Consider the following 25,584-nt stretch of genomic DNA (forward strand, 5'->3'; position numbering starts at 1 on the left):
CCATTCTATTTACCTCCTCCATCATGGTCCAATACACTCTCTGCCCTCTGGGCCTTTCTGTTCCCCATGCCTGACCTCACCTCCAGTTGAGAACAGCTTGCTCCACCACTCTTTACATAGTGCTCTGTCTGCACCTCTGGCACAGCTAGCTGCCTGGGTTACTTACTTCAGTCACTGAGCCCTCTGGCTTGACTTCATTCCAGCCATCCAGCCAGCCAGCCAGCCAGCCACCCACCCACCAGGACTCCAGAGCCTAACCAGCACAGACACTTGGACCTAGCCACTGCCCTACTGTGAACACAGGGCTGAACTCTATCTACTTGGTCACCTAGATGCCCACACTTAAGCTGGGGTGTTTTCATATGCTTGGACCACCAGGGCTGGGGAACCTGCAGCCTCGGGGCCACATGTGGCCTTATAGGTCCTTGGGTGCAGCCTTTGGACTGAGTCCAAGTTTGACAGATCAAATTCTTTTCTTAAGAGGATTTGTTCTGTGAAGTTTGGATTCAGTCAAAGGGCTGCACTTGAGGACCTAGAGGGCCACATGTGACCTCAAGGCTGAAGGTTCCTCACTCCTGGTCTAGACTATAAACTCCTTAAGGCAGCCTTGAGCAGGAGACAGCCAATCCGTGACCACACCCAGAAGAGTTTTGAGGAAGGTTTGCAGTTAGAATTGTAAGTCTCAGCCACTGAGTCCTGCTAGAAGACAGTGAGCCATTCCTGTCCCTTCCCTGTGGCTCACTGTCTTCCTCTCTCCAATGGGGGGCTTGTGTTGGGGCCCGATGATGTCTAAGGTCTTGCCCAGGTTTCATAATCTTTGCTTCTCATGGGCCAGCTGGGGCTGGGACTCTGCTGGCCAATGGAGGCTTGGAGGACCTGAGGGCCTCTTAAAGCCTCAAACTGCTGTTGGAAGGTATGAGTCCCCTCCTGAAAAACACATTTATAAGATCTGAGATGGAGAGATGGAAAGCACACTGGAGGCCACAAGGTGCAACTCTGTCATTTTATAGATGAGGAAAAACTGAGGCCCAGGGAGGGGAAGGGACTTAAGCCAAGGTCATACAACCAGTATCTGAGGCAGCATTTGAACCCAGGTCTTTCTAACTTCAAGTTCAGTGCCCTCAGGAGTGTCATAGGATTAGAGCATCCTAGATCAAGAGTTGGAAGAGACCTCAGAGGCCAGGTAGGTCAACCCCCTCATTCAACAGAGAAGATTGATGGGAAATATTTGCACTTAGGTGCTCTGACTGAAGAAGTGTAAGGCAGCTGTTTTTGGCTGAGCCTGTGACAGTCCCTCAGGCAGGAGCCCAGGCCTGACCCTGGCTAATTCTGCTGCACAGTCCCATAAACCATCACCTTTCAGGCAGCTTCCACCATGAGTCATTGTGGCCTCTCTAGCCACCCAAGGGAAAGACCAGCAACCACTGCTTGAGCAGGGAGCAAGAGGCAATAGCACTCAGGAAGGGGAAGGGGAAGAGAGGAAAAAAGGGAGAGAGAAATGAGGAGAGGGAGAAAAAGACAGGAGACAGAAACAGAGAGGAGTCAGAGAAAGGGAGAGGAGGGAGAAAGAGACAGAAACAGAGAGAAATAGAGAGACAGACAGAGAGCCAGAGACAGAGAGACAGACAGAAAGAGAGAGACAAAGAGACAGAGAAAGAAGAGAGAGTCAGAGACAGAGACAGACAGAGACAAAGAGACAGAGAGACAGAAATAGAGAGACAGAGAAAGAGACAGAGAGAGAGAGAGACAGAGAGATTGAGAGAGAGACAGATAGATAGAGAGACAAAGACCAGAAAAGATGGTAACACCTTCAGTAGGAATAGCTGAAGGAAAATGGGGAACTATCTGAAGCAAAACCCAAACAAATCAAAAACCCTTCCAGGTGAAAAGATCTGCTAGAGTCTGTGGAACTGAGAACATGCAATGTCAGAGGTGGCTTAGGGTACCTTCCAGATGATCTAGGCCAAGCCTGTCCTTTTACTTATGGAGAAGCTAGAGCCCAGAGAAGGGCAGCACCCTGGACAAGGCCACACAACCAGAGAGAGGCAGACCCAGGACTCTACCTCAGCTCCTTTGGCCCCTAGGCCTAAGGTGTCTCCTCTACCATGCTGCCTCCTAAATAGAAAGAGCTCCAGAGTAGGAAGCAGCAGATTCATTTCACATCTTCCATAAAAAGACAAGGAATGTGGTGGAGGAACACAAGTTCCTGGATGCCTTCAAGCTGGGCTCTGGGCTGGGTGTGTTCAAGGGAGATGTAAGCACCTCCAAATCCACTCAGGAGCTCTCTGCTCAGGTGGGCCACAGGGGGAGGCCAGGCCTCAGAGGCCTGGTTCTATGCAGAGCATTCCAACATGGGGACACAATGGCAGCAGGATTCTGGAGGGCTGACACATGTCATGGGGCTGGGGCTGGCCAGGAGGAGCAGGGGAGGGAAGAAATGAAGGATTCCAGTTCCTTCACGTAAACCAAATCACAGAGGCCTTCAATGTCCAGTGCTGAAAGGCAGCCCAGAGGAAATCAGACAATGGGCCCAAAGCAAAGCAGGCAGTGGGCCTAATGAGAATCAGACAGGAGGCTGAGGGGGAAGAGAAACACCTCCTTCCCCTTGGCTTGTTTAGTCTGAGCTGATTAGCTCAGCTCAAAGTGGTGTACAGTACTAACAAGGCCGAGGTCACAGACTTGATCCCATGTACTCCAAGAATGCCAGAGCTGGGAGGGGCCTTAGAACACACAATGTCAAAGCTAGAAGAAAGACTCTTGGAATGTCAGAGATGGAAGGAACCTTAGGATAGGGGTTGGGAGGGATTTTAGGACATAAAATGTCCAACCTATGAGAGGATCCTCACAACATGAAATGTGAGGACTGGGAATGACTTTAGCAGGGAATGTCAGAGGTGGAAGGGGTCTTAGGACAGGGAACGTCAGGGCTGGGAGGGCCCTTAGAACACAGAAAGCAGAACTGGAAGGCCCAACCAACTCCCTCCTTTTATAGAGAAGGAAACTGAGGCTGAGAGTTAAATGACTTGCCCAAGGTTACATATTGGATCACAAATCTAGAGCTGGAAGAGACCTCAGAGGTCACTGACACTAACTCCCTTATTTTATAGTTGAAGTGACTTGTCCAAGGTCACACATGTAGTAACAAAGTTAGGATTTGAAACCCTTGTTTTCTGACTGAAAACCCATTGTTAAAGTTCAGCTCAGTCATTTTTCAGAAGAGGAAACAATGACCTAGTAAGGTTAAGTTTCTTATCCAAGGTCGAACAGGCTAGATGGCAGCAGAGTATGGAAGTAATATTAGTACTCATGTTTATAACACACTTTTCTCAAGTACTTTCACATTGTTTCATTTGCTCTTCCTAACTCCCCAGTGAGGCAGGCAGTATAGCCATCATGATGCCCATTTTCATGGTGCCCAAGAAAGAAACTCAGAAAGGGAGATCAATTTGCCCAAGGTCCTGCAGCTTGAGCTAGCACTAGAATGCAGGCATTCATAAAGTATCCTTCAAAACTTCCCATTTTACCCTCAGAGTGGCTCTACTTGGTGGAGGGCCTCCAGCCTACTGTCCTATACTGTGGTAGTACCCTAGTAGGCTGCCAACCTGCACAGATCAGGCAGCTTACCTGTGGTCCTGGGCTGTGTACTTCAGGAGTTCTGCCAGCTGTAGTGGATATTTGCAGATTTTCTGCACAGGGGTCAGGAGGAAGCCATCAATGGCAATGTCAATCATCTGCTGCAGCAGGCGGCAAGCTTCGAAGAAGTGCTGGTAGCGGCCATCCTTCATCAACTTGGAGAGCTCCATGCACGCGTCCAGGTGGTTGTTACAATATTCCGAATAGATCCAAAAGCCATCTTGCTGCAGGGTGAAAGAAACAAGGCAAGTGGAGGAGGCAATGTGAGACTCTTGGATTAGTGTACTGGGAAGGGACCTTAGAGGTCAAGTAGTTCAACTCCCTCCAATGTACAAAAGGGGAAACTGAGGCTCAGGCAGGGAAAAGGACTTGTTCAAGGATTTTGTAGTTACCCATTCCAGTACTCTTTATACTATAGCATAAGTTCTTAACTGGTGGTCCCTGAAGTTGCTGGAAAAATATTTGATAACTGTATTGTAATATGACTGGTTTCCTTATAGATTTTATTTATTCATTTAAAGATATTATTCTAAGAATAGATGCACTGGCTTCAGCAGACTGCCAAAGGGGTCCATGACACAAAAGGTAAAGGAGGGCCTCAATAAGAAATCGTGTGCTAGAGACCCCACTGACGCCTCCTTCTTCTGGCTTCAAAGGCTGTGAGCCTCACCCCCCACCCCACCCCAGACCATCTCTATTCACTTTGGGGCTCCTAGAGAGAGAACATGCTCTTAAGAAATGCCCACAGGTGTCTGGGCTGAGTTCTGGGCCCTGCAACTCTGGGTAACATGGAGCCAATATGTTGAAAAGACTACACCTGTATCCTCAGGGTCAAGGGCATGAGAAACTATTTTGTTCACTTCCCACCCCCTGCCTTCAAGCAATAATACCCTTAAATCATAGGTTCATGGAATGGCAGAGATAGAAAAGACCTCAGAGGCCATTGAGTCCAAGCCCCTGGGAAACAGAGAGGGAAAGAGACTTAAGGTCACACATAGAAATCGCACATGTAGACCTCAGAAGCCACTACTCCGAGCCCTTAATTTTACAGAAAAAGAAACTGAGGCCCAGAGACAGGAAGGGATTTGCCCCAAATCCAGTTGGGAAAAAGTTGGCAAGGCCATGACTCTTCCAAAAGCAGGTCTTCTGACTGTAAATTCAGGGCTCTTTTGACTTACTGTACCCTCCAAATCCCTTCTTACAAGGATGAGAACCTGACTTGGAACTATCCAATGAGTATCAAAGTCTCTTTTTTTAAACTAAAAAAATCAAAAGGAAACTGAGGGCAGATTGAAGGGGGAAGAAACTGGGATGGAGAGGTGGGCTTGAGAATTGGAACGCCATCTTGTCCAATCCTCTCCTTTTACAGAGGGGGAAAATGAGTCCCAGAGAAGGAGAATGGCCAAGGGCAAACTGGGAGAAATGAGCAGATGCAGGATTGGAACACAGGTCCTCTGGCTCCATCTAGGCTCTTGGCAAGTCACCCAGAGGGGTTTACAGTGTCAGGGCAATGAGAATCCTCATACCCTTGAGGATGCCTGCTGAATTCTTCTTCTTTTTCCCCTTTCTAGGGGTCCACCATCATAGCCCATTTAGGCTAGGTGGGCACAATGCTCTTTAGCCCTAAGGCAGCTTTGCAGCTAGCTTCCAGGCCAGGCAGGTTGGCCATGACCTTGGTTCCAGCCCCATTCCTCCTCCTCCTCCTTCCTTCCCACCCTCCTGTTTGCCTCCTACTGTACAGCTCCTGCAGGAAAGGTCCCCAAGGATCATCAACCTGAGCTCGATGAACTTGGCTTTTAAAAACACACAACCATATTTTGATATAACTGGCTTCCTTTGCAGTCCTCTGTATTTTATTTTATGCATCTAAAAACCTGATTCTAAGAAAGGGTCCATAGACATCACTAGAAGGAATGCCCAAGGAGTGGGGGGCCCCAGGACACAACAGAGGGTCAGAAGCCCTGGACAAGAGGCCACCGCTTGGTTTTCACTGGCCAATCTAATGCTTCCTGACTGAGCCTAGGCCTCTTTTCTGGGATGCTTGAGCACACTTGGGCTCAGATGGAGGTGGCACTTCCCAGCCTCCTTCAGAGCATAGAAAAGGCTATGCCCCCTGGGTATTTGCTAGGGTACCAGAGCCCCAGCATACAAACAAGGAAGGGTGGAAGGAGACCATGGCCAGCAGGTTGTGGGAAGAGCTGGAGGGCTGAAGATAATTAGTATATTGAGCTAATGAATAGTGTAGTGGTGTGACTGGAAGAGCACCTGATTTGGGGTCAGAGGTACTGGGTTCAAATCTTACTTGTGGTGACCTTGGCCAAGCCCCTTTCCCTCTCTCCAGGCCTCAGTCTCCTTCACTGTAAAAAGAAAGCGTTGGAGGAGATGGCCTCAGAGGTCCCTTGTAGCTTGAACACTCTAGGATTCTGGGATCTGAGCCAGAGGTGTCAAGCTCACTACCTGCCTGGCAGCCTGCAAGTGCCCTACAGCACTGAGCACAGCCCCAACCAAATTGAAATGTCGCTAGGAAATGTTTAACAAAATAGTAAAAATACAATACCGAGGGAATGTTCATTTGTGGTTTTCAAAGTCAACCTGGAGGCCACAGGGATCAGTTCTGTTTAGAGTCTGACAGTACGAGATGAAGCTCCCTCTTGGGGCTAGATCTAGGGCTGATAGGGAACTCAGGCCATCTCATACCACTACATTTTATTTTACAGAAAAGGAAACTGAGTCCCAGGGAGGGGAAATGACTTGGTTACTCAGGTATGAAGCATTGGGGGTGGGATCAGATTTCTACTCCCTCTCCTCTCTCTCTTAGGTCTTCTGACTCCAGGGGCCCTTCCCAATCCCGTGTTGCCAATGGGTGATGCTTCCTCATTTAACCCATGCTGGCCTCCCTGACTTTTGACTGCTGCTATGAACACCCCCCTTCTCCTATCCGACCTTTGGGTTGAAATGCCCTACAAATCCTGGCCTCATACAGCATGCCATTTGGACCCTCCTCTTGGCCCAGGAGGCTTCTAACCTTCGCCCTAAGCACTGATGGAGACTGGCTCTATCTCCGCTATGGGGCAGGGATGTTACAGTTTGTCTCACTCCAGCAATCTGTCTCACTTGCCAAGAGATTAGGCAATGAGCATTTACTAAACACCTACTGCATGCTAAGTCCAAATTTTCAGGGTAACTAAGGCCATGGTTTGGGGGAGGGGTGGGCAGAAAGAATTCACAGCTATGGCCGAAGTTGGGGAGGTGCTCATACAGATGATGAGAGGCCACATTTTGAGGCGGAGCACAGAGCATTGTCAAAACATTTGTCTCCTGCAACTCCCCCAGCTGAGACGGCCTTCTGGACTGGGGAGGTCAAGCCATCGCTGAGGATCTCCTAACTCCAATGCTTCAGCAAGCTCATGGTGAGCCTGGACATCACCTTATCTAGCTACCCACCCCAAAGTGAGACATTCCAGGGAGGCTACCTAGACCTCTGTGAGGTTCTAACCAGCCTCAGTTAAAACAGTCCTTTAATCTCCCTCAGGGAAGAGGCCTAGAGCAAGAGGCCCTGTAGCTTTCCAGGTTTATGAAAGAAGGAAGGAGGAACAATGTAGGAGGCAGAAAGGGACCAAGGAACGAACCCTGGAAAGTATGAGGACCTGGGTTAATTCCCACTTTGCATGTTTACTACTTCTGTGAATTTGGCAAAATTACTAGGTTTCCTTCTCTGTAAAATTCTAGGGGTTAGACTAGACAGTCTAGTCTAGCTTCCAGCTCTGTTCTAGCTTCCAGCTCTAGAACATAGATTTTGAGCCGAAAGGGACCTTAGAGGCCATCATGTCCCATCCCCTCATTTATAGAAGGAAACCTAGGCTGAGGGTAGTGAAGTGACTTGCCCAAGGTGACCCAGCTAGTGTCAGAGGTAGAATTTGAACCCAGATAGTCCTTACTCCAAACCAAGTGCTCTGGCCACTGTATCACAGTAGTAATTTAGCTGCACATCCATTTCCCCTCCCCCTCCCCCTTAGACTATGATTCCCTGGAGCCTGACCTGTGTATCAAGTGTTTGTTCAACTTGAATTTGGGATTTCTCTAAGGACCCCCAGACTGTGTCTGGCCCTAATTACCATGGCCTGTCTACAAGTGCTCAGGAAAGACAGCTTTGGGAACAAAGTTGTTAGGTTGGTCAATATCCTGATTAAAAACCAAATCAAACAGTGCCTGCTTGAGCTAAATGGAGATTCTTTGGGGGTTATTAGCAACATTGGGTCATCCAGACCATTTGACCCCTACATTAGCAGGGGAGATTAAGGGATGCATGTAACTACAGCGACACCAACTCCAAATTGTTATGAAAGTGGCCACCAGGGGCAAGGCACTGATGCGGGCTGACATTGGTCTTCCCCCTGTTGTCTGAGAAAGGGCAGAGATGGGGTCGGGGGAATATTTATGGGGAGGCTACCAGACTCCTGGTTCCCTCTAGGGCTCTGTTTCATTAAGTCGTTGGTCTGAGCTGGAAAGGTCCTTCAAGGTACTGTTGTCCAACCAACCTTAGGAAACTAATGTCCGGAGAAGTTATTGGACTATGTGGGGTCACACAGACAGCATGCTATCACATGCTGCTTCAACTGTGGCTCCATTTCACAGACAAATCCAGGTGTAGAACAAGGAGGGGACTTGCCCAAGGTCACAGGGGCAATGAGGAAGAGAGCTGGGAAATGGGGTCAGTCCCCACTCCCACCCCCGCTATCCCCAGCCTGGCTGAGCCTGAGCTTGAACCACTTGCTACTGCTTTATGCTAAGCAGGTCTGAAATGTAGGCCAGGAGGGAGTGTGGCATGGCCCTCCTGAGCCTCCTGAGCCCTCTACCTCTCCTCTCCACCCAGGTTAAGGTGAGTGGACCCACAGGGACTCACATGCTCCAGGAAGCAGGGCCCAATCTCACTGAGGTGTGGATCCTCATTATTGTACTGCTTCTCCAAGTCACGCACAAAGCCCATCTGAAACCGGTAGATGTCCTCGATGTTGCCAAAAATCACCTTCAGCTGCTCATCACTGAACATATCCCGCCTCTTCCGGCACTGTTTCAAGTAACCCTGCACAAGAAGGAAGAACACATTGACAAAGGGCTACCCAGGGAGAGCCAGCCAGCTGAACACCTCTCTCCCCTTTGTAACAGGCCAGACTCCATTCCAGAATCCTTCAGGCCATCCAATTGAACCAATGGAGGGTGGAGGGTGGAGGCAAGCTGGCAAATTAGGGACTGCCACCCAGCTGAACTCTCCCAACATTCCCCTCCAAACAACTTTAAAATAATACCTCAAATCCAATTTTGTAGTGGCAGAGGCAAAAAAAGACCACTGTGAGACATTTTTCCCACCTAAGAAAACTTAAGAGGCCAGCAGGAGAAGTGAGTGAACCCAGAGTAGAGGTCTGTCCAGAGCCTGCTTCTGTGATAATAGCAATGGCAGCTGTAGCAGCAGCAGTTTCAGGGACTCTCAGCCCAAAGTTGGTGAGGGGGTTGGACAACTGGTCAAAAAGAGATTACAGGGGACCCTTTGCTGGCACTGGGTTCAGCTGGCACTGATTGACAACATTACTGCCTATACACAGTTCTGGGTCATAGTTCCAGGGTGGAAAAGAGTGCTTGTGGTCAGTCACAAGGAAACAGGGGCCCTGGTCTCCATTCCAGGGCTAAGGGGAATACTAACACTTGTAGCTGCAAGGGACCAGGGGCCCTTCCTGGGTAAAGACTAGAGCACAGACCAGGAGAGAGTGAAACCCAGATCACAACACCTTGAAAATACCAAAGACTTGCAGACCCCCAGAACTAGCTCTGAAAATTGCAGCATAAAAGAGCCCGGAGTTTGGCACGGTCTAAGCAGAAGCCAACTTTAACATAAAGTTCAAAGTCAAAAAACAGGCTGGGAAAATTAGCAAATACCTAAAAAAAAAAAAAAAAAAAAAAAAGAATTTGACCATAAAAAGAGAGCTACAGTGACAGGGAATAACAAGGCATAAACTCAGAAGAAGGAAACAAAGTGAAAACAGCTAAAAGCAAAGCATCAAAGAAAAATGTTAACTGGACCCAAACCCAACAAGAATTCCTGGAAATTAAAGGAAAAGGTAAGAGTGGTAGAGGAAAAACTGGGGAAAGAAATGAGAGTGATCCAAGAAAATTATAAAAAGAGGATTAACAGCTTGGTAAAAGCAGTGCAAATGAAAAAAAATTACACCTTTAAAAACAGACTCGACCAAATGATAAAAGAGACACAAAAATCCACTGAAGAGAATTCCTTAAAAAGTAGAATAAGCCAAATGGTAAAAGAGGTACAAAAATTCACTGAAGAAAAGAACTCCTTAAAAAGCAGAAATGGTCAAATAGAAAACGAGTTATAAAATCTCAATGAAGAAAATAATTCCTTAAAAATTAGAATTGGCCAGTGGAAGCTAATGACTCCATAAGACATCAAGAAACAATACAACAAAGTCAAGAGAATGAAAAAATAGAAGAAAATATGAATTATTTTATTGGAAAAACAACTGACTTGGAAAATAGAGCCAGGAGAGATAATTTTAGAATTATTAGACTACCTCAAAGCCATTGTCAAAGAAAGAACTTAGACATCATGTTTCCAGAAATTATCAAGGAAAACTGTCCCAATAGTTTAGATCCTGAGGGCAAAATAGAAACTGAAAGAATCTAACAATTACCTCCTGAAAGAGATCCCACAATGAAAACTCCCAGGAATATTATAGCCAAATTCCAGAGCTCCCAGGTCAAGGAGAAAATACTTTAAGCAGCCAGAAAGAAAATATTCAAATATCATGGATCCACAGTCAGGATTACACAAGAATTAGCAGCTTCCACTTTAAAGAAGCAGAGGGCTTGGAATATGATTCAGGAAGGCAAAGGAGCTAGGATTACAATGAAGAATAACCTATCGAGCAAAACTGAGTGTAATTCTTCAGGGGAAAAATGGGTATTTAATGAAATAGAGGACCTTCAAGCATTCTTGATGAAAATACCAGAGCTGAATAGAAAATCTGACTTTCAAACAGAAGACTCAAGAGAAGCATAAAAAGGTAAATATGAAAGAGTAATCATAAGGGATGCAATAAAGTTAAACTGTTTATTCCAAAGATGATAAATGTAATTCCTAGGAACCTTATCATTATTAGGGCAGTTAAAAGGAGGTGACATAGACAGAAGGCATAGATTTTAGTTGATTAGATTGGAATGATTTCCAAAAAAAAGAAAAAATGAAGGGGTGAGAAAGAGGGAAGTACTAGAAGAAGGGAGAAGGGAGATATAGAATGTTGAAAGCTTCTTTACATAAAAGAGGTATGCAAGGAAGGGCTTTTACACTGGAGGAGAAAATGGGAGAGTAGCAGGCAATACTTGAACCTCACTCTCATCAGAGTTGGTTCAAAGAGGGAAGAATACATGCACACACTCAGTTGGGTATAGAAATCTATCTTACCCAATAGGGAAATAGGAGAAGAAAGGGATATGAGAAAGGGAGGAGGGGGAATAAGAGGGAGGACAAATTAAGGGAGGCAGTGGTTAGGAGTGACAGGATAAAAAAGGGGAGGAAGAAACAGGAGAAAATGGGATAGAGGGAAATATACAGTTGGTGAATGTGAATGGGATGAGCTCACCCATAAAATGGAAGAAGATAGCACAATGGATAAGAAACCAGAATCTACCAACATGTTGTCTACGAGAGACACACTTGAAACGGAAAGACATATACATAGTAAAAATAAGGGGCTGGAGCAGAATCTAATATGCTTCAGCTGAAGTAAAAAAGATAGGGATAGCAATCATGATGTCAGACAAAGCAAAAGTAAAAACAGACCTAATTAAAAAAGATAATCAGGGAAACTACATTATGCTAAAAGATACCACAGACAATGAAATAATATAACAAAATTTACAGTAAATCTCTCTGATAAAGGCCTCATTTCTCAAATATATGCTGAGTATAGAATTGAGTCAAATTTATAAAAATAAGAGCCATTCCCCAACTGATAAATGTTCAAAGAATATAAACAGGCAGTTTTCAGAAGAAGAAATCAAAGCTATCTATAGTCATATGAAAAAATGCTCTAAATTACTACTGATTAGAGAAAGGCAAATTAAAACAACCCTGGGGTACCACTTCATACCTGTCAGAAATGACAAATGCTGGAGAGGGTGAGCAAAAAGTCAGCATAATAATGAAATGGTGGAGTAGTGAACTGGTCCAAATACTCTGGAGAATAAAGGGCTATAAAACTGTGCATACCTTTTGACCAGCAATACCACTATCAGGTTGATATCCCAAAGAGATCAAAGGAAAAGGAAAAGGACCTATATGTACAAAAATGTTTATAGCAGCTCTTTTTGTGGTGACAAAGAATTAGAAATTGAGGGGATGCCCATCAATTGGGGAATGGCTAAACCAGCTATGGCATATGACTACACTATTGTGCTGTAGAAAATGAGGAGGGTAGTTTCAGAAAAACGTGGTAAGACCTTATATGAACTGATGTGAAGTGAATTGAGAAGAACTGGGAGATGATTGTACATACTCACAACAATGTTGTAATGATGATCAACTGTGAAAGACTTGGCTACTCTAATCAATACAATGATCCAAGGCAGTTCCAAAGGACTCATGATGAAAAAATGCTATCCACCTCCAGAGAGAGAACTGATGAACTCTGAGTGCAAACTGAAGCATAACTTTTTCACTTTCTTTATTTTTCTCGCTTTTTTAAAAAATATAGCTAATATGGAAATATGTTTTGCATGACTTCACACGTATAATTGATATCATACTGCTTGCCTTCTCAGTAAGTGTGGGAAGAAGGGAGAGAATTTGGAACTCAAAGTTTAAAAAGAAAAAAAATGTTTAAAAAGATGAAAAACAAAAAAACCCAAAACCCAACAACAAATGGAGGAGGGGCCAACCTGTGATTTCATCAGTATAGGGAAGTCTTAATGGAAAAACTCCCTATACCAATGGAGCTCATTGAATCTCCTGTCATTTAGAACCATAGAAGGTGGCTGGGGATCAGGTTATTGCAAACTAGGATACATTAGAGAAACAGGGGCTGTTAACCATTGATTAGGTAGAAAGAAGGAAGAGGAGGCAGGGGACAGTTAGGGGAGAAAGGGAAAAATACCTAGGCCTTGGGTCAGGGGATTTGGGGGATGGGTCACCATGCCTGCCCTCATGTCCAGAATCCCCTGATGAATGACATGTCCCTAACTGAGCATTCAAATAACAGGATTTCAAGGTTATACAAATGAAGGAGTCAGCCTGGGTTCAAACTGGGGCCTACTGGCTCCAAATGTAACTCTCTTTCTATAGAGTTGTGCTCTATTGATAGAGGCCAAGGCGAGTGAGGGAAGTGATTATTTTTCTATTGTATTAATAAGCAATTATTAAATTAGGATTGAGGTTTTTCCTTTCTATTTCCTCATTTAGGGACCAGTTCCTATAGATCAGTCAGTAAAGGACATTGCTGATGGATGAGATTGCCCAAATCCTCTGGGTACTTGCTCCTTGATCTTGGGCAGGACCCCACCCAACTAGAAGACCATATTTCTGTTTCGAATGTACACAGAATCTAATCTAGGTGAATTTCAGCCCTTAGGAAATGAACCCCTGTTATTGTACCCCTCCATTGGAGTCTAGGGGAACCCAGCTTATGAAGGAGAAAACCAATCAGAGTGGTCTGGGTAGAGGTGGATTCCTTTGTCCAGATTGCTGGAGGCCACTGAGTCCCATGATCAAGTCACATTCTCAGTAGAAGGAGCTGAATGAAGACTTTTAGTCCACCTCCTCATTAATATGTCCACCCCCTCATTAATTGCTCACCAATCAGGGCTGATTATCACCTATCAGGGGCACCAACTCTTCCAAGATATTTAAGCATTCAGTGATCTCCATGGTTTTGTCTTTGGTTACTAAGAAAAAACACTGACTGTCAATTGGTTGTTTATCAGCTAGCCTAATCAATAAAATTGGTTATTAATTACTCAGAAACTCTGTCTCTCAGGCTTTTCATTCATCACACAGGGAAGCTGTGGGGAGGAAAGAAGCCCCTGAAACAGAGCTGTGGTTTCCTGAGCCAGATTCCAGAGCAAGCTCTTAGCTTGTGTATGATCTTTGGCCTGAGAGATCACACTGTGAGAGGAAAGAGAATCATGCCATGGAGTCCCAAGACCCCAGATGAATCTGCACATTTGCTCACTGGTAAGGGTAATTATTGTCTCCATCTTCCAGATGAGGAAGTTGAGGCACAGAGAATAAAGATTATTTCTATAACAATTGATTATAAAAAGGACTTTTCTCCCACCTCTTAGGCCCATCCAGAGGTGGAAATTAAGAATCAAGGAAGTTAGGTTTTGTTGCCAAAGTCACACCTAGACTTGCTAGGGTTGAGGCTTGAATCCAGGTCCTCTGGCTCTTTCCACCAAAACCATTGCCTCCAGGAAATGAGAATGTCTTGTTCCAGGTATGAAGGAAAGGTAGGGCTGGTATGTGAGCCCAGATACCCCCATTCAGGAGGTCCCTGCCCTTCTGCCACCTATGGGGTATCCCTGGCTTACCTCACATATGTCTTTGAGGTGCTTGATATAGTGACGCTCGGTGCTCATGATCTCATTGATGACATTGGCACGCATCTGGTCCCGGTTCTGCAGTGACCTGCCCAGGCAGAGGCAGTCGGCATTGGGGTCCAGGTGCCCATTCTGTACCTCACTGGTCCCTTCCTCCACACCGTCTTCCTGGTTCACCCACAGCTAAGAGGAGAAAAAGAGAGCAAGAGTGGGTTACAAGCCAGGCAACTGGTAGAAACAACCACTGGAAGACCAACTGTGGTAAGGGTCTCCAAAATAAATCCTTCTTTACTTCAGTTGTGTTATCAGGGCAAAGGGAAGGATGATGGGAAGAATGCTAGAACACATGATTTAGGAGTAGAAAGAGGGGCAGGAGCAAAAGCTTGGTGATTATACAGAAGACACATCTATATGATGGAAAATGGAGGTGTCAGACATGAAAAGCGCCAAATAACATAATAAAAAGTAAAACTGATTATATTTTGGTGGTTGGTGACTACAACAAACAACATGGCAGTCATTTCTAAATCTCAATAGTCTATGTATAATACACTATTAAGTGATTTAAGCAAATATCAAAATCACTTCCAAATTAGATAACAATGAGAAGATATGCTATAAAATTGATGCAACTCCAACCTGACATACTTAAGCAAGCTGCTAATGCTGAAAAATGGGAACTGGATAACAGAACAAATATCAACATAGACTGTCACAATTTTCTAAGGAAGTCTAACTGAAATAAATCAGTTACCACAAAGAAAAGGCCAAAAAGCATTAGAAAACAATCTCCCTACAAGAGTTCAACATCGGTTTAGAGGGATAAACTCATTTGTAAAGTCTAATAGAAGGTGATGGAAGACAATGAGCAGTTTTGCCTTATAAAACAGCAGGAAGTAGAGGAAAAAACAAATTTTCAGAAAGCTTAGCAAGAGACCCAACTATGATCCTATGAATTGGTTTAGGCCAGATTATACCAAACACTAGAGGCAGCTAGGTGGCCCAAGGAATAGGGCACTGGGCTTGGAGTCAGACAGACCTGAGTTAAAATATACCCTCAGAAACTTCCTAGCTGTATGACCTTGGGCAAGTCTCTTAACCTCTGTTTGCCTATGGATCACAACGCCTTGTCATGGTGTAGGGGTTTGCATAGCTCATAGTAGAGAGTTCTAACATAAAGGTGATCCACTGGAGAAGTAAATGGCAAACCACTCCAGTACCTTTGCAAAGAACAGCAAGGACAGACACAATTGAACAACAAAAACAAAAACATAGCAAACACTGAAGCATGGAACTGGAAGGTCAATGAAAAAATGAAGAATGGAAAAGATCTGTCAAGATTTCTATAGCAAACTATTTTCTCTATCAATGGCAATGCAACTACCACATTTGGACTCTAACATCAATCACAGCCCTTAACGTGCTATGTGAGGAAATAAAAATGGCACTAAAGAAAACAAAGACAGGATGAGCAGTTGGGCTAGGCCACAAAAAACACAGAGGAGGTACATGCTGGCAATAGTATAATTTTGAGCTCCTTGAGGGATTGATCTGAAAAAAGAAAAGGATGAAAAATACTTGGGGGGGAGAAGAAGGACCTTATTACTACTGAAAAAAGGGTAACTGAGATGATATAAAAAATTATCAATCCATGTATCTACCACAAATACCAAAGACAAGTCAATGATATTTCTCTTCCCTTTTGTGGCTAAACTCCTTGAGAAGACCACCTACAAATGATGATTCTACTTCCTCTCCTCTCTTGTTCTGAACTCTCTACAGAAGTCTGCCTTCCAACTTCATCATTCAACTGAAATTTGTCTTCAACATTACCAGTGATCTCTTGATTATCAAATCCAATGATCTTTCCTCAACCCTTATCTTTCTTGACATCTCTGTAGCCATTGATCACCTTCTTCCCCTTGACACCCTATTCCAGGGGTGGGGAGCCTGTGGCCTCAAGGCCACATGTGGTCCTCTAGGTCCTCAAGTGTGGCCCTTTGACTGAATCCAAACATCCTAGAACAAATCCCCTCTAGGTCCTCAAGTGTAGCCTTTTGACTGAATCCACACTTCACAGAACAAATCACTCCAATGTCTAGGATTTGTTCTGGGAAGTGTGGATTCAGTCAAAGGGCCACACTTGAGGGCCTAGAGGGCCACATGTGGCCTCGAGGCTGCAGGTTCGCCACCCCTAGACTCTAGATCATTTCTGTTTCTTTCTATTGGTCTCCACCCAAATGTTCTCCACTATGATTTCTCCTGTTTCCTGAATTTCTTCACATGAGTTTATCTTCTTAATATACAGTATATATTAAGAGTATATCTTCCTCATTGTTTTCTCACTTTATTTTTCTCGCCTTTTTTGCAACATGGCCAATATGGAAATAAGTTTTGCATGATTTCACATGTATAGTAGATGTCATATTGCTTGCCTTCTCAGTGGGTGGGGGAGGGATAGAATTGGGAACTCAAAATGTTTTTTAATGTTAAAAAAGAAATAAATAATTAAAAATAAAAGAAATAAATTAAAAAATTTTAAAAATAATATCTTCTAACTATACCACTCTTCTTCTTCCCTCCCCCCACTGCTATTTGCCCATCTTGGGTTTTTTGAATAAGGTACATTCCTCCAGAGCCATATTCCAGTCATGAATTTCCTCCCATCACGTTTCAATGATACCTGTGTGTCCAATCACCCCTTTACATTAAGACTGCTAGTATTTCTTGCTTGTTGAATAAACTTTTGTCACTCATTTGAAGCCAGGGCTTTTATTACTGGTTTCTTTCTTGGAATTTATCTCCTGTGATCTTCTTGGTGTCTCAGATGGTATTCTTTGTCCTTTATTGTCACGGCTTTCTCAGTATCTAACGTGGTGTGTATACATAAACAGTTTTCTCTTCCTTCCAGACCACAATGCAATAAAAAAAGTGTAATCAATAAGGGAAATCTGAAGAAAGGATTCAGCCTCAAATGGCAACTAAACAATTTAATCCTAAAGAATGAGCAGGTCAGAGTACAAATCAAAAACACAATATATAATTATATCAAAGAAAGTGATAACAGTGAGATAGCTAGTCTGCCAATACATAGAAGATATGACCAAGACAGCTCTTAGGAGAAATCTTGTCTTGAAATACTTTACTTACATTAACAAAGAGAGAGGAAGAAGTCAATGAGTTGAAGATGCAACCCCTAAAAAAAACCCCTGGAACTCAATAAATAGCCCCCCACATACACCCAAGAGTAGAAATTTTGAATATAAATAAAGATATAAACCACATTTAAGACAAAAAGCTGTTGAGACGATTAATAAGATGACTAGCTAATTTTCTTTAAAGATGAGTAAAATAAATAGACTGACCATTAGTTAATTTGATTTCCACCCACCCTCTAAAAACAGAGAGAGATGGAAACCAGATTGCCAAAATTCAGAAATGAAAGACTGAGGGCCCAACAACTTAGGAGGAAATAAACGCAATTGCCCCAAACTGTTATGCTTAATTATGTGCCGACAAAACTAAAAACTTAAATGAAGTAGATAAATTTTTTAACATATAAAATGCCTAGATTAACAAAATAAGATTTTTTTTTTCAAAATAACCCGGTGTCAGAAACAGAAATTGAGTAAGTCATAGATTATTCCTAAAGTGGAAGTAGGGGACCCTGTGCCTAGATTGACTTATTTAAGTGAATTCTATCAAGCATTTCAAAAACAACCCCTATAGTCAGCAGAATCATGGAGGCAGTAAGTGCCCAAGGCTATATTTGAATTCAGGTCTTCCAACACTCTTATCTACTTCACCACCAGCTGCCTTTTCATTAGTGTCATTGAAATTATAATAGAATAGAGCAGGGGTAGAGAACCTAAGGCCATGTGTGGCCTTCTAGGTCCTTGGGTATGGCCTTTTGACTGAGTCCAAGTTTTCCAGAACAAATCCTTTTATTAAGGGATGCACTTGAGGACCTAGAGTCTGGGAAAGGGAAGGTAAAGAAAAGTTGGAGATCTTCTCTGAAATGCCCATAAAATTTCAGGAGAGCAGATTTCAAAAGGAAGGATCCCATGGACCAAAATTATGGGGGAAGCCAGGCCTGGCAGGATAGGAACTTCTCAAGAATGAAGTTCCCAAAACACACAGGGGAACAATTCCAAAGTCAATGTGGAGGCACAGGAAACTCATGAATCAATTGACATGGTAAAACACTGATTTCTTGTTTCTTCTGTCACTGAGAATGACCCCCACAACAGAAATGACAGGAAAATATGGCTGAGAGGGCCATTCAGATTCCCAACAGAAGTGAGGAGATATAGTAGGAGAACTCCAGAACTGCCCCAGCTGAATTAGTCATCTGACCCAGATGAATTCTAGGCAGGAACAGTCCCTTCCCCACAAGTTTCTCATCATTTCCACTCCAGAATATAATTTCCCCTTGTTGATTCCTTTAGCTTTGAAGTATCAGATGATCTGGGAGGCAAGCTGAGAAATGATTAGCTGCATTTGACAGAGCGAAGTCTGAATAATTGAAGTCTTCCATTATTGCTCTATCTTTCCTCTGTACTGAGCTTGTGTTCTCTTGATGTGATCAGCAGGATACTCCTATGTCTAGGGTACTCCAATGTCTTGGGTACTAAATGAACTGGCAGATGGAATAATCGAGCTACCGTGATTGTGGAAAACAGGAAAGATACTGCCAGACTGGAAAGGCAAGTGCTGTCATGATTTTCAAAATATGATGAGAACAGAATGTGCAAACTTTACACCTGTAAACTTGAGGTCCAATTCCTGGGAAAATTCTGGAAGGGATCATTAAGAAAGACTAGAATTTAAGAATATTTTGGAGGACCAAGCTATGGTACTTGACGAATGCAGTCCTTAGAGGTAGAACCACATGATTTTTTTTTGTTGTTGTTGTTGTTTGAATGCTAAGGAATGTTGATAACAAACCTATAGAAAAAGCTAATCAGGTATAAAATAGAAAGACCTCCATCTCTTCGAGTTCCAAGTGTCTTAAAAAAAAATCATCAGTTGACATTTTTGGTCCTTTTCGTGTTTAAAAAGACAGCTGGGGAACATATAGCTAAGAAAATGAGTATCTTTAAGAGCCAGCAAGGCTCTATCAAGCACAGGTCCCACCAGACTCATTTCAATCCATTTTTCTTTTTCTGTCTTTCTTTCTTTTTCTTTTTTTTTTTTGGACAGGGTTACTATACCAGAAGATCAGAGGAATGCTGAAGATATGTTTTTACCTGGCTTTTAGCAAAGCCTGGGTTCTAGTCTCTGATGCTGGTCATGTGAAAAAGGTGGAGAGAAAGGGGCAGCTAGGTGGCGCAGTGAGTAGAGTACTGGCCCTGAAGTCAGGAGGACCTGAGTTCAAATTCGGCCTCAGACACTTGACACACTTACTAGCTGTGTGACCTTGGGTAAGTTACTTAACCCCAATTGCCCTGCTTTCTCCTCTGCAAAAACAAAAAAAAAAAAACAAAAAAAAAAGGTGGAGAGATGTGGACTGGACGATAATCCAATTAGATGGATTCAGGATTTGTTAAAGACACAGAGCCAAGAGTAGCTGGTAACAGTTCAGTGACTGCTGGGCCCGAGATCTCACCTAGGCCTCTATGTCAGCTCTTTGTTATTTGGCATTTCTAGCCAAGACCTAAATAAAGGAGTAGATGGGAGAAGAAAGGGAAGGGATGAAGGGAATACACATTTATATATCACCTATTAGGTGCCAGGAACTGTGTTAACTACTTCCTAATTATTATCTCACTTGATCCTCAACCTCAACGACAACCCTGGGAGGTAGGTGTTATTATAATCCCCATTTTACAGTTGAGGAAACAAAAGCAAATGAAGGTTATGTGACTTGCCCAGGGTCACACAACTAGAAAGTGTTGGAGGCCAGATTTGACCCCAGTCTTCCTGACTCCAGGCCCAGTGCTCTAACGACTGTGCCACCAGCTGCCTCCTAAATGGTGCGCTCATCAAATATGCAGATGACACAAAGCTGGGAGGGAGAGCTAGCAGAGAGGATAACATGAGCAGGATCCAAGAAGATTTTAACAGGCTAGATCCTTGGACTCATCTGAACAAGATAAAAATCAATATGGATAAATGTAAAGTCTGAGACTTGAGTATAAAAAAAAAAATCAACTTCAAGAGTACAGGATAGGGAAAATGTGGTTAGACAGGAATTTGTTTGAAAAAGATCTGGGGGTCTCACTGAACTGCAAGCTCAGTAGGAGTTAATAGTATGGGATATGACAGCCAAGAAAGTAAATGAAATTTTAGGCTATGTTAAGTCAGTCAATAAGCATTTATTGAAGAGTCTATTGTGTGGGGATACAGAGAATTGCAAAAACATGTTCCCTGCCCTCAAAAGGCTCATAGTTTAAAAGGAGAAAATATGTAAAAACACTCAACATACCAGATATATACAGGGCAAATGGAAAGAAATCTCAGAGGGAAAGCCCTAGCAACGAAGGGGATCAGGAAAGGCCTACTACACAAGTTGAGCTGAGTTTTGAAGGAAGCCAGGGGTAGAGATGAGAAAGTGGAATACTTCCAGGCATGGAGGGACAGGCAGTACGAAAGGAAGGAGAGTGGAGATGGAATTTTATGTGTGAGGAAGAACAAGGGGGCCAGTGTCAATGGGTCCTGGAGTAGGGGAAGGAGAGGAAACTGTAAAAAGACTAGAAAGGGATGAAGGGGCCAGGTGGTGGAGAGGGGCTTTAAAAGTCAAACAAAAGATTCCTTCAAAACTCCAAACAAAATGTGCCCTGTCTTCAAAGCTCATTAAATGAGAACTTGAGTTGGGTAAGACATCTCAGTATAACTATCCACTTGGGAAAAAAACCAAGTGGATGAAGAATGCCTATAGTGAACACTTTGATATACAGATGAATTGATAGCCCATAGAGCTGGTCCATCAAAACATATGTATTCAACTAATGCTACATACAGGTAAGACAATTAATGAGGCCTGGAATTAAATAGAAAGCAGAGAGGTGGTTGAATTGCTTTTTATAAATTTCCTAGTGTTTTAAATGACTATACTGGTAAATGGTCTTGAATGGGGAAGCAGTGAAATACTGCTGGAAAGAATGTAGCTCCCCAATTAATAAATGGTCAAAGGATATGAACAGGCAGTTTTCAGAGGAAGAAATGAAAGCTATCTATAGTCATATGAAAAAATGCTCTAAATCACTACTGATTAGAGAAATGGAAATCAAAACAACTGAGGTACCACATCACACCTACCAGATTGGCTAACATGACAAAACAGGAAAGTGATAAATGCTGGAGAAGATGTGGGAAAGTTGGAACACTAATGCATTGCTGGTGGAGTTGTGAACTGATCCAACCATTCTGGGTAGCAATTTGGAACTATGCCCAAAGGTCTGTAAAATATGCATACCCTTTGACCCAGCAATACCACTTCTAGGTCTGTACCCCAAAGAGACCATAAAAATGAGAAGAGGTCCCACATGTACAAAAATATTTATAGCAGCTCTTTTTGTGGTGGCCAAGAATTAGAAATTGAGGGGATGTCCATGAATTGGGGAATGGCTGAACAAGTTGTGGTATATGAATGTAATGGAATACTATTGTTCCATAAGAAATGATGAGCAGATGGACTTCAGAAAAACCTGAAAACTTATATGAACTGATGCTGAGTAAAATGAACAGAACCAAGGAGAACACTGTACACAGTAACAGCAACACTGTGTGATGACCAACTCTGATAGATTTAGCTCTTCTCAGCAATGCAAGGATCTACGATAATTCCAAATGACTCATGATGGAAAATGCTATCCACATCTAGAGAAAGAACTACATAGTCTGAATGCAGATCAAAGCAGACCATTTTCTTTTTCTTTGGTTTCTTCTTTCTTGTGGCTTTTCCTTTTGGTTCTAATTCTTTACAACAAGACTAATGTAGAAATATGTTTAATATGATTGTACATGTATGTATAGCCCATATCAGATTGCACACCATCTTGAGAAGGGGCAAGAGGAGGGAGGGGGAGAAAATTTAGAACTCAAAATCTTATAGAAGTGAATGTTGAAAACTAAAAACAAACTTAAAACTAAAAAAAAAATGTATCTATACAAGGTGATCTCTAAGGCCCCTTCCCAGCTCTGATCTTTTCTGTTCTAAGGCCCCTCCCAGCTCTGACCTTCCCTGTTCTAAGGCCCCTCCCAGCTCTGACCTTCCCTGTTCTAAGGCCCCTCCCAGCTCTGACCTTCCCTGTTCTAAGGCCCCTCCCAGTTCTGACCTTCTCTGTTCTAAGGCCCCTCCCAGCTCTGACATTCCCTGTTCTAAGGCCCCTCCCAGCTCTGACCTTCCCTGTTCTAAGGCCCCTCCCAGCTCTGACCTTCCCTGTTCTAAGGCCCCTCCCAGCTCTGACCTTCCCTGTTCTCCGGCCCCTCCCAGCTCTGACCTTCCCTGTTCTAAGGCCCCTCCCAGCTCTGACCTTCCCTGTTCTAAGGCCCCTCCCAGCTCTGACCTTCCCTGTTCTAAGGCCCCTCCCAGCTCTGACCTTCCCTGTTCTAAGGCCCCTCCCAACTCTGACATTCCATGTTCTAAGATCTCTCCTAGCTCTGACAGCCCCAGTGGGACTGAATTCCTTCTCCTGGAGTGATCCAAGGCCAGATGACATGGCTGTAAGGAATGGGTTCTGGGGAGCAGCATGATATCCTTAAAAGGGGACCTGGCTTGTTCAGGGTTGGAAGCTCTGGGTTAGAATTTCAAGTCTGCCCCTGGTTCCCAAGGAGCAGGTTTCTTTCCCTCTCAGATTTTCAGTTTCTTCACTGGTGAAATGGGGGCAACTGACAGCACACTGTTCCAACCTGGCAGGGATATTGTTAGGAAAGCAGTGTTAAGTTACAAATGGCTCAAGCCCAGCCAGCTGTCAGCTGGTCTTGGGTCCGAGACTTGGACAGTGCCAAGGAAGGCTGGTTCTTTCAATGAGGGAGTTAGAGGCTGACTGTAGTCAGATTCAGATGACTGATTGCACAGAGGCCCCACCCTGCTGGGCCAACCTCCCCTCAGATTCCCTTTTTCTTCTTCCTGAAAGGTCAAAATCACACCTGCCATATGCTACCCAGTGGCCTTTGGTGCAATCGATAAAGCACACTGGGGGTTCTGATCAGCCAAGGGACTGGCTGCCTCAGAGAAGAATTATCACAGCACTGAACGCCAACATGGCTGAGGCGGCAGGAGGCGGCCTATTTTTAACAGTAAAAGCCTCACCCACTAATAACCCATTAGTTTCTCCAAGCTTTGCACAATGCTGGCTTAGACCAAGTGAGCCTGTAGAACTGAGGGGTTTAACATGAACCAGGCTGAACACAGCTGCTTCTGGCAGCCTGGGGTCTACTGAGCCTTAGGGCCAGGGCTGGGGAACAGAAGAGCAGGGGTGTGGGGCAGGGCAGCTAATGGGGGACAGAACAATGGGAAGGACACCTCACTTGTGGTCCCTGGAAATTCTAGAAAATCAAAGAACACCAGAACTGGAGGGGACCTGAAAATCTAGAATATCCCAGCTGGAAGGGGACTTTGAAGGCTGAAGGGCCTCGTATGAAAGGGTCCTTAAAAGGGTGACCTGGGATCTAGAGCTGGAAGGAGCCTCTCATGCCAGCTATTCTAACCACTCTCATTTTACAGAAAAGGAAACTGAGGCCCATGGAGGGCAAGGGACCTAGGATCACAGATTTAGAGCTGGAAGAGCTATCCAGCCCTCTTCACTTTACAGAAGAGGAAACTGAGGCCCATGGGAGGGAAGTGACAGTTCAATGTCATACAGCGAGCAGCTTCAGGAAACCTGGGTTCTAGTCCCTCCTCTGACCCAAACTGTCAGTGAGATCCTGGCCAAGTCATGGAACTCTTCAATGCAACTCTGTAAGACTTTAAGTTACAGAAGAGTTGTTGCCTGTCTGCATCCATGGATAGAGCGACCACCTAGAGAAAGCACTACCAGGGGTAGGGAACCTGTGGCCTCAAGGCCACATGTGACCCTCTAGGTCCCCTTTGACTGAATCCAAACTTCACAGAACAAATTCCCTCTAGGTCTTCAATGGTGGCCCTTTGACTTAGTCCAAACTTCACGGAACAAATCCCTTCTAGGTCCTCAAGGGCAGCCCTTTAACTGAATCCCAACCTCACAGAACAAATCTTCTTAATAAAAGGATCTATTCTATGATATTTGGGTTCAGTCAAAGGGCCGCCCTTGAGGGGCACATGTGGCCTTGAGGCTGCAGGATCCCCATCCCTGCTACACTGACAAAATCACTGGTCCAGACCCTATTCCATCCTGGAGGAAAAAAATTCAGGAGGGAAGGAAGAGGAGCTGAGTTTATCCAATGATTACTTTAGCCAACTGTCACCTGGGAAAGAAATGGACAAAGGCAAGATCTCTAAGCTGTAGTGGAACAGCCTGGGTCCTATGTTCTAAGGTTCTAAGGCCCCTCCCAGCCCTCAGTCTACATTCTGCATTTCAAAGGGTTTTGGTTTTTTTTTTTTCCTTCCAGTTCTAATGGTTTATGGTCTTAAAAAAAAAAACCAACTTCTTTTCAGTTCTAATGTTCAATGATCTGTGTTCTAAATTCCTTTCCAACTCTCAATCTTTATTCATTGAAGCAGCAAAGGGAGGGGGTCTTTCCACAATAGAGAAGCAGGCTGCCATCAGGGCTCCCTCTTCCCGAACAAGCCCCTATCCCGAACAAGCCCCTATCCCTGGGAGGTCGGCTGCAGGTGGGCTTGAGGCCTGAAAGACCCGACTCTCCTCTGAAGCTGGGAAGAGGTAGAGGGATTGTTTGGCTGGGTCTGGAGAGGTAAAGGGACAGGAGGGCTTAGCACTGGACTTGGAGCTGGGTTCACATCCCATCTATAGTTTCTTGTAGAATAAGGAAGTTGACACCATGACCTCAAAGGGCCCCCTCCAACTCTAAATCTATGACCCTATGATTGGAAATCAAACAAGGAACTTTGCTACTACCTATGTGACAGGAAGAAACTCCCTTTGAATCTCTTTGCCTCAGTTTCTCCATCTATAAAATAGAGGGACTCTGAAGGATCCTAAGAGAAGACCAGAGGCTGGAATCAACAGAGACCATCTCGTACCTTCATGGTTTTGCCCCTGGCCAGCCTTCTTTGTCACTATGGTAATCTCAACAGCCAGAAAATATAAAGGGGAACAGATGGATGGGGGGGGGGGGGGGGGGGAGGTGAAGCGAGGTGAGGATGAGACCTCCTCCCCCAGAGCTAGGAGAATGAAATCCTTGTTACCCAGGCTAAGGGCGGCAGGAATGCTGTGGGGGGAGGGAGGAAAGTGAGCTGGAGGATGG

The 25,584-nt window shown here is 44.3% G+C and overlaps 1 protein-coding gene across 1 annotated transcript in view; it reads right to left on the bottom strand.

The window, feature by feature from the left end:
- The window catches only part of ARHGEF9 (Cdc42 guanine nucleotide exchange factor 9), a 121,420-nt gene that overhangs the window by 36,516 nt on the left and 59,320 nt on the right, over positions 1-25,584 (bottom strand). The window contains exons 3-5 of the mRNA XM_036740336.1: positions 14,227-14,418; positions 8,537-8,716; positions 3,625-3,857 (exon numbers count right to left, since the gene is read on the bottom strand). Of these exons, the coding sequence (XP_036596231.1) occupies positions 3,625-3,857; positions 8,537-8,716; positions 14,227-14,418 (605 nt within the window). The remainder of the gene's footprint in view (positions 1-3,624; positions 3,858-8,536; positions 8,717-14,226; positions 14,419-25,584) is intronic.

The sequence above is a fragment of the Trichosurus vulpecula genome, chromosome X, assembly GCF_011100635.1.
Source record: "Trichosurus vulpecula isolate mTriVul1 chromosome X, mTriVul1.pri, whole genome shotgun sequence".
Lineage (NCBI taxonomy): Eukaryota > Metazoa > Chordata > Mammalia > Diprotodontia > Phalangeridae > Trichosurus > Trichosurus vulpecula.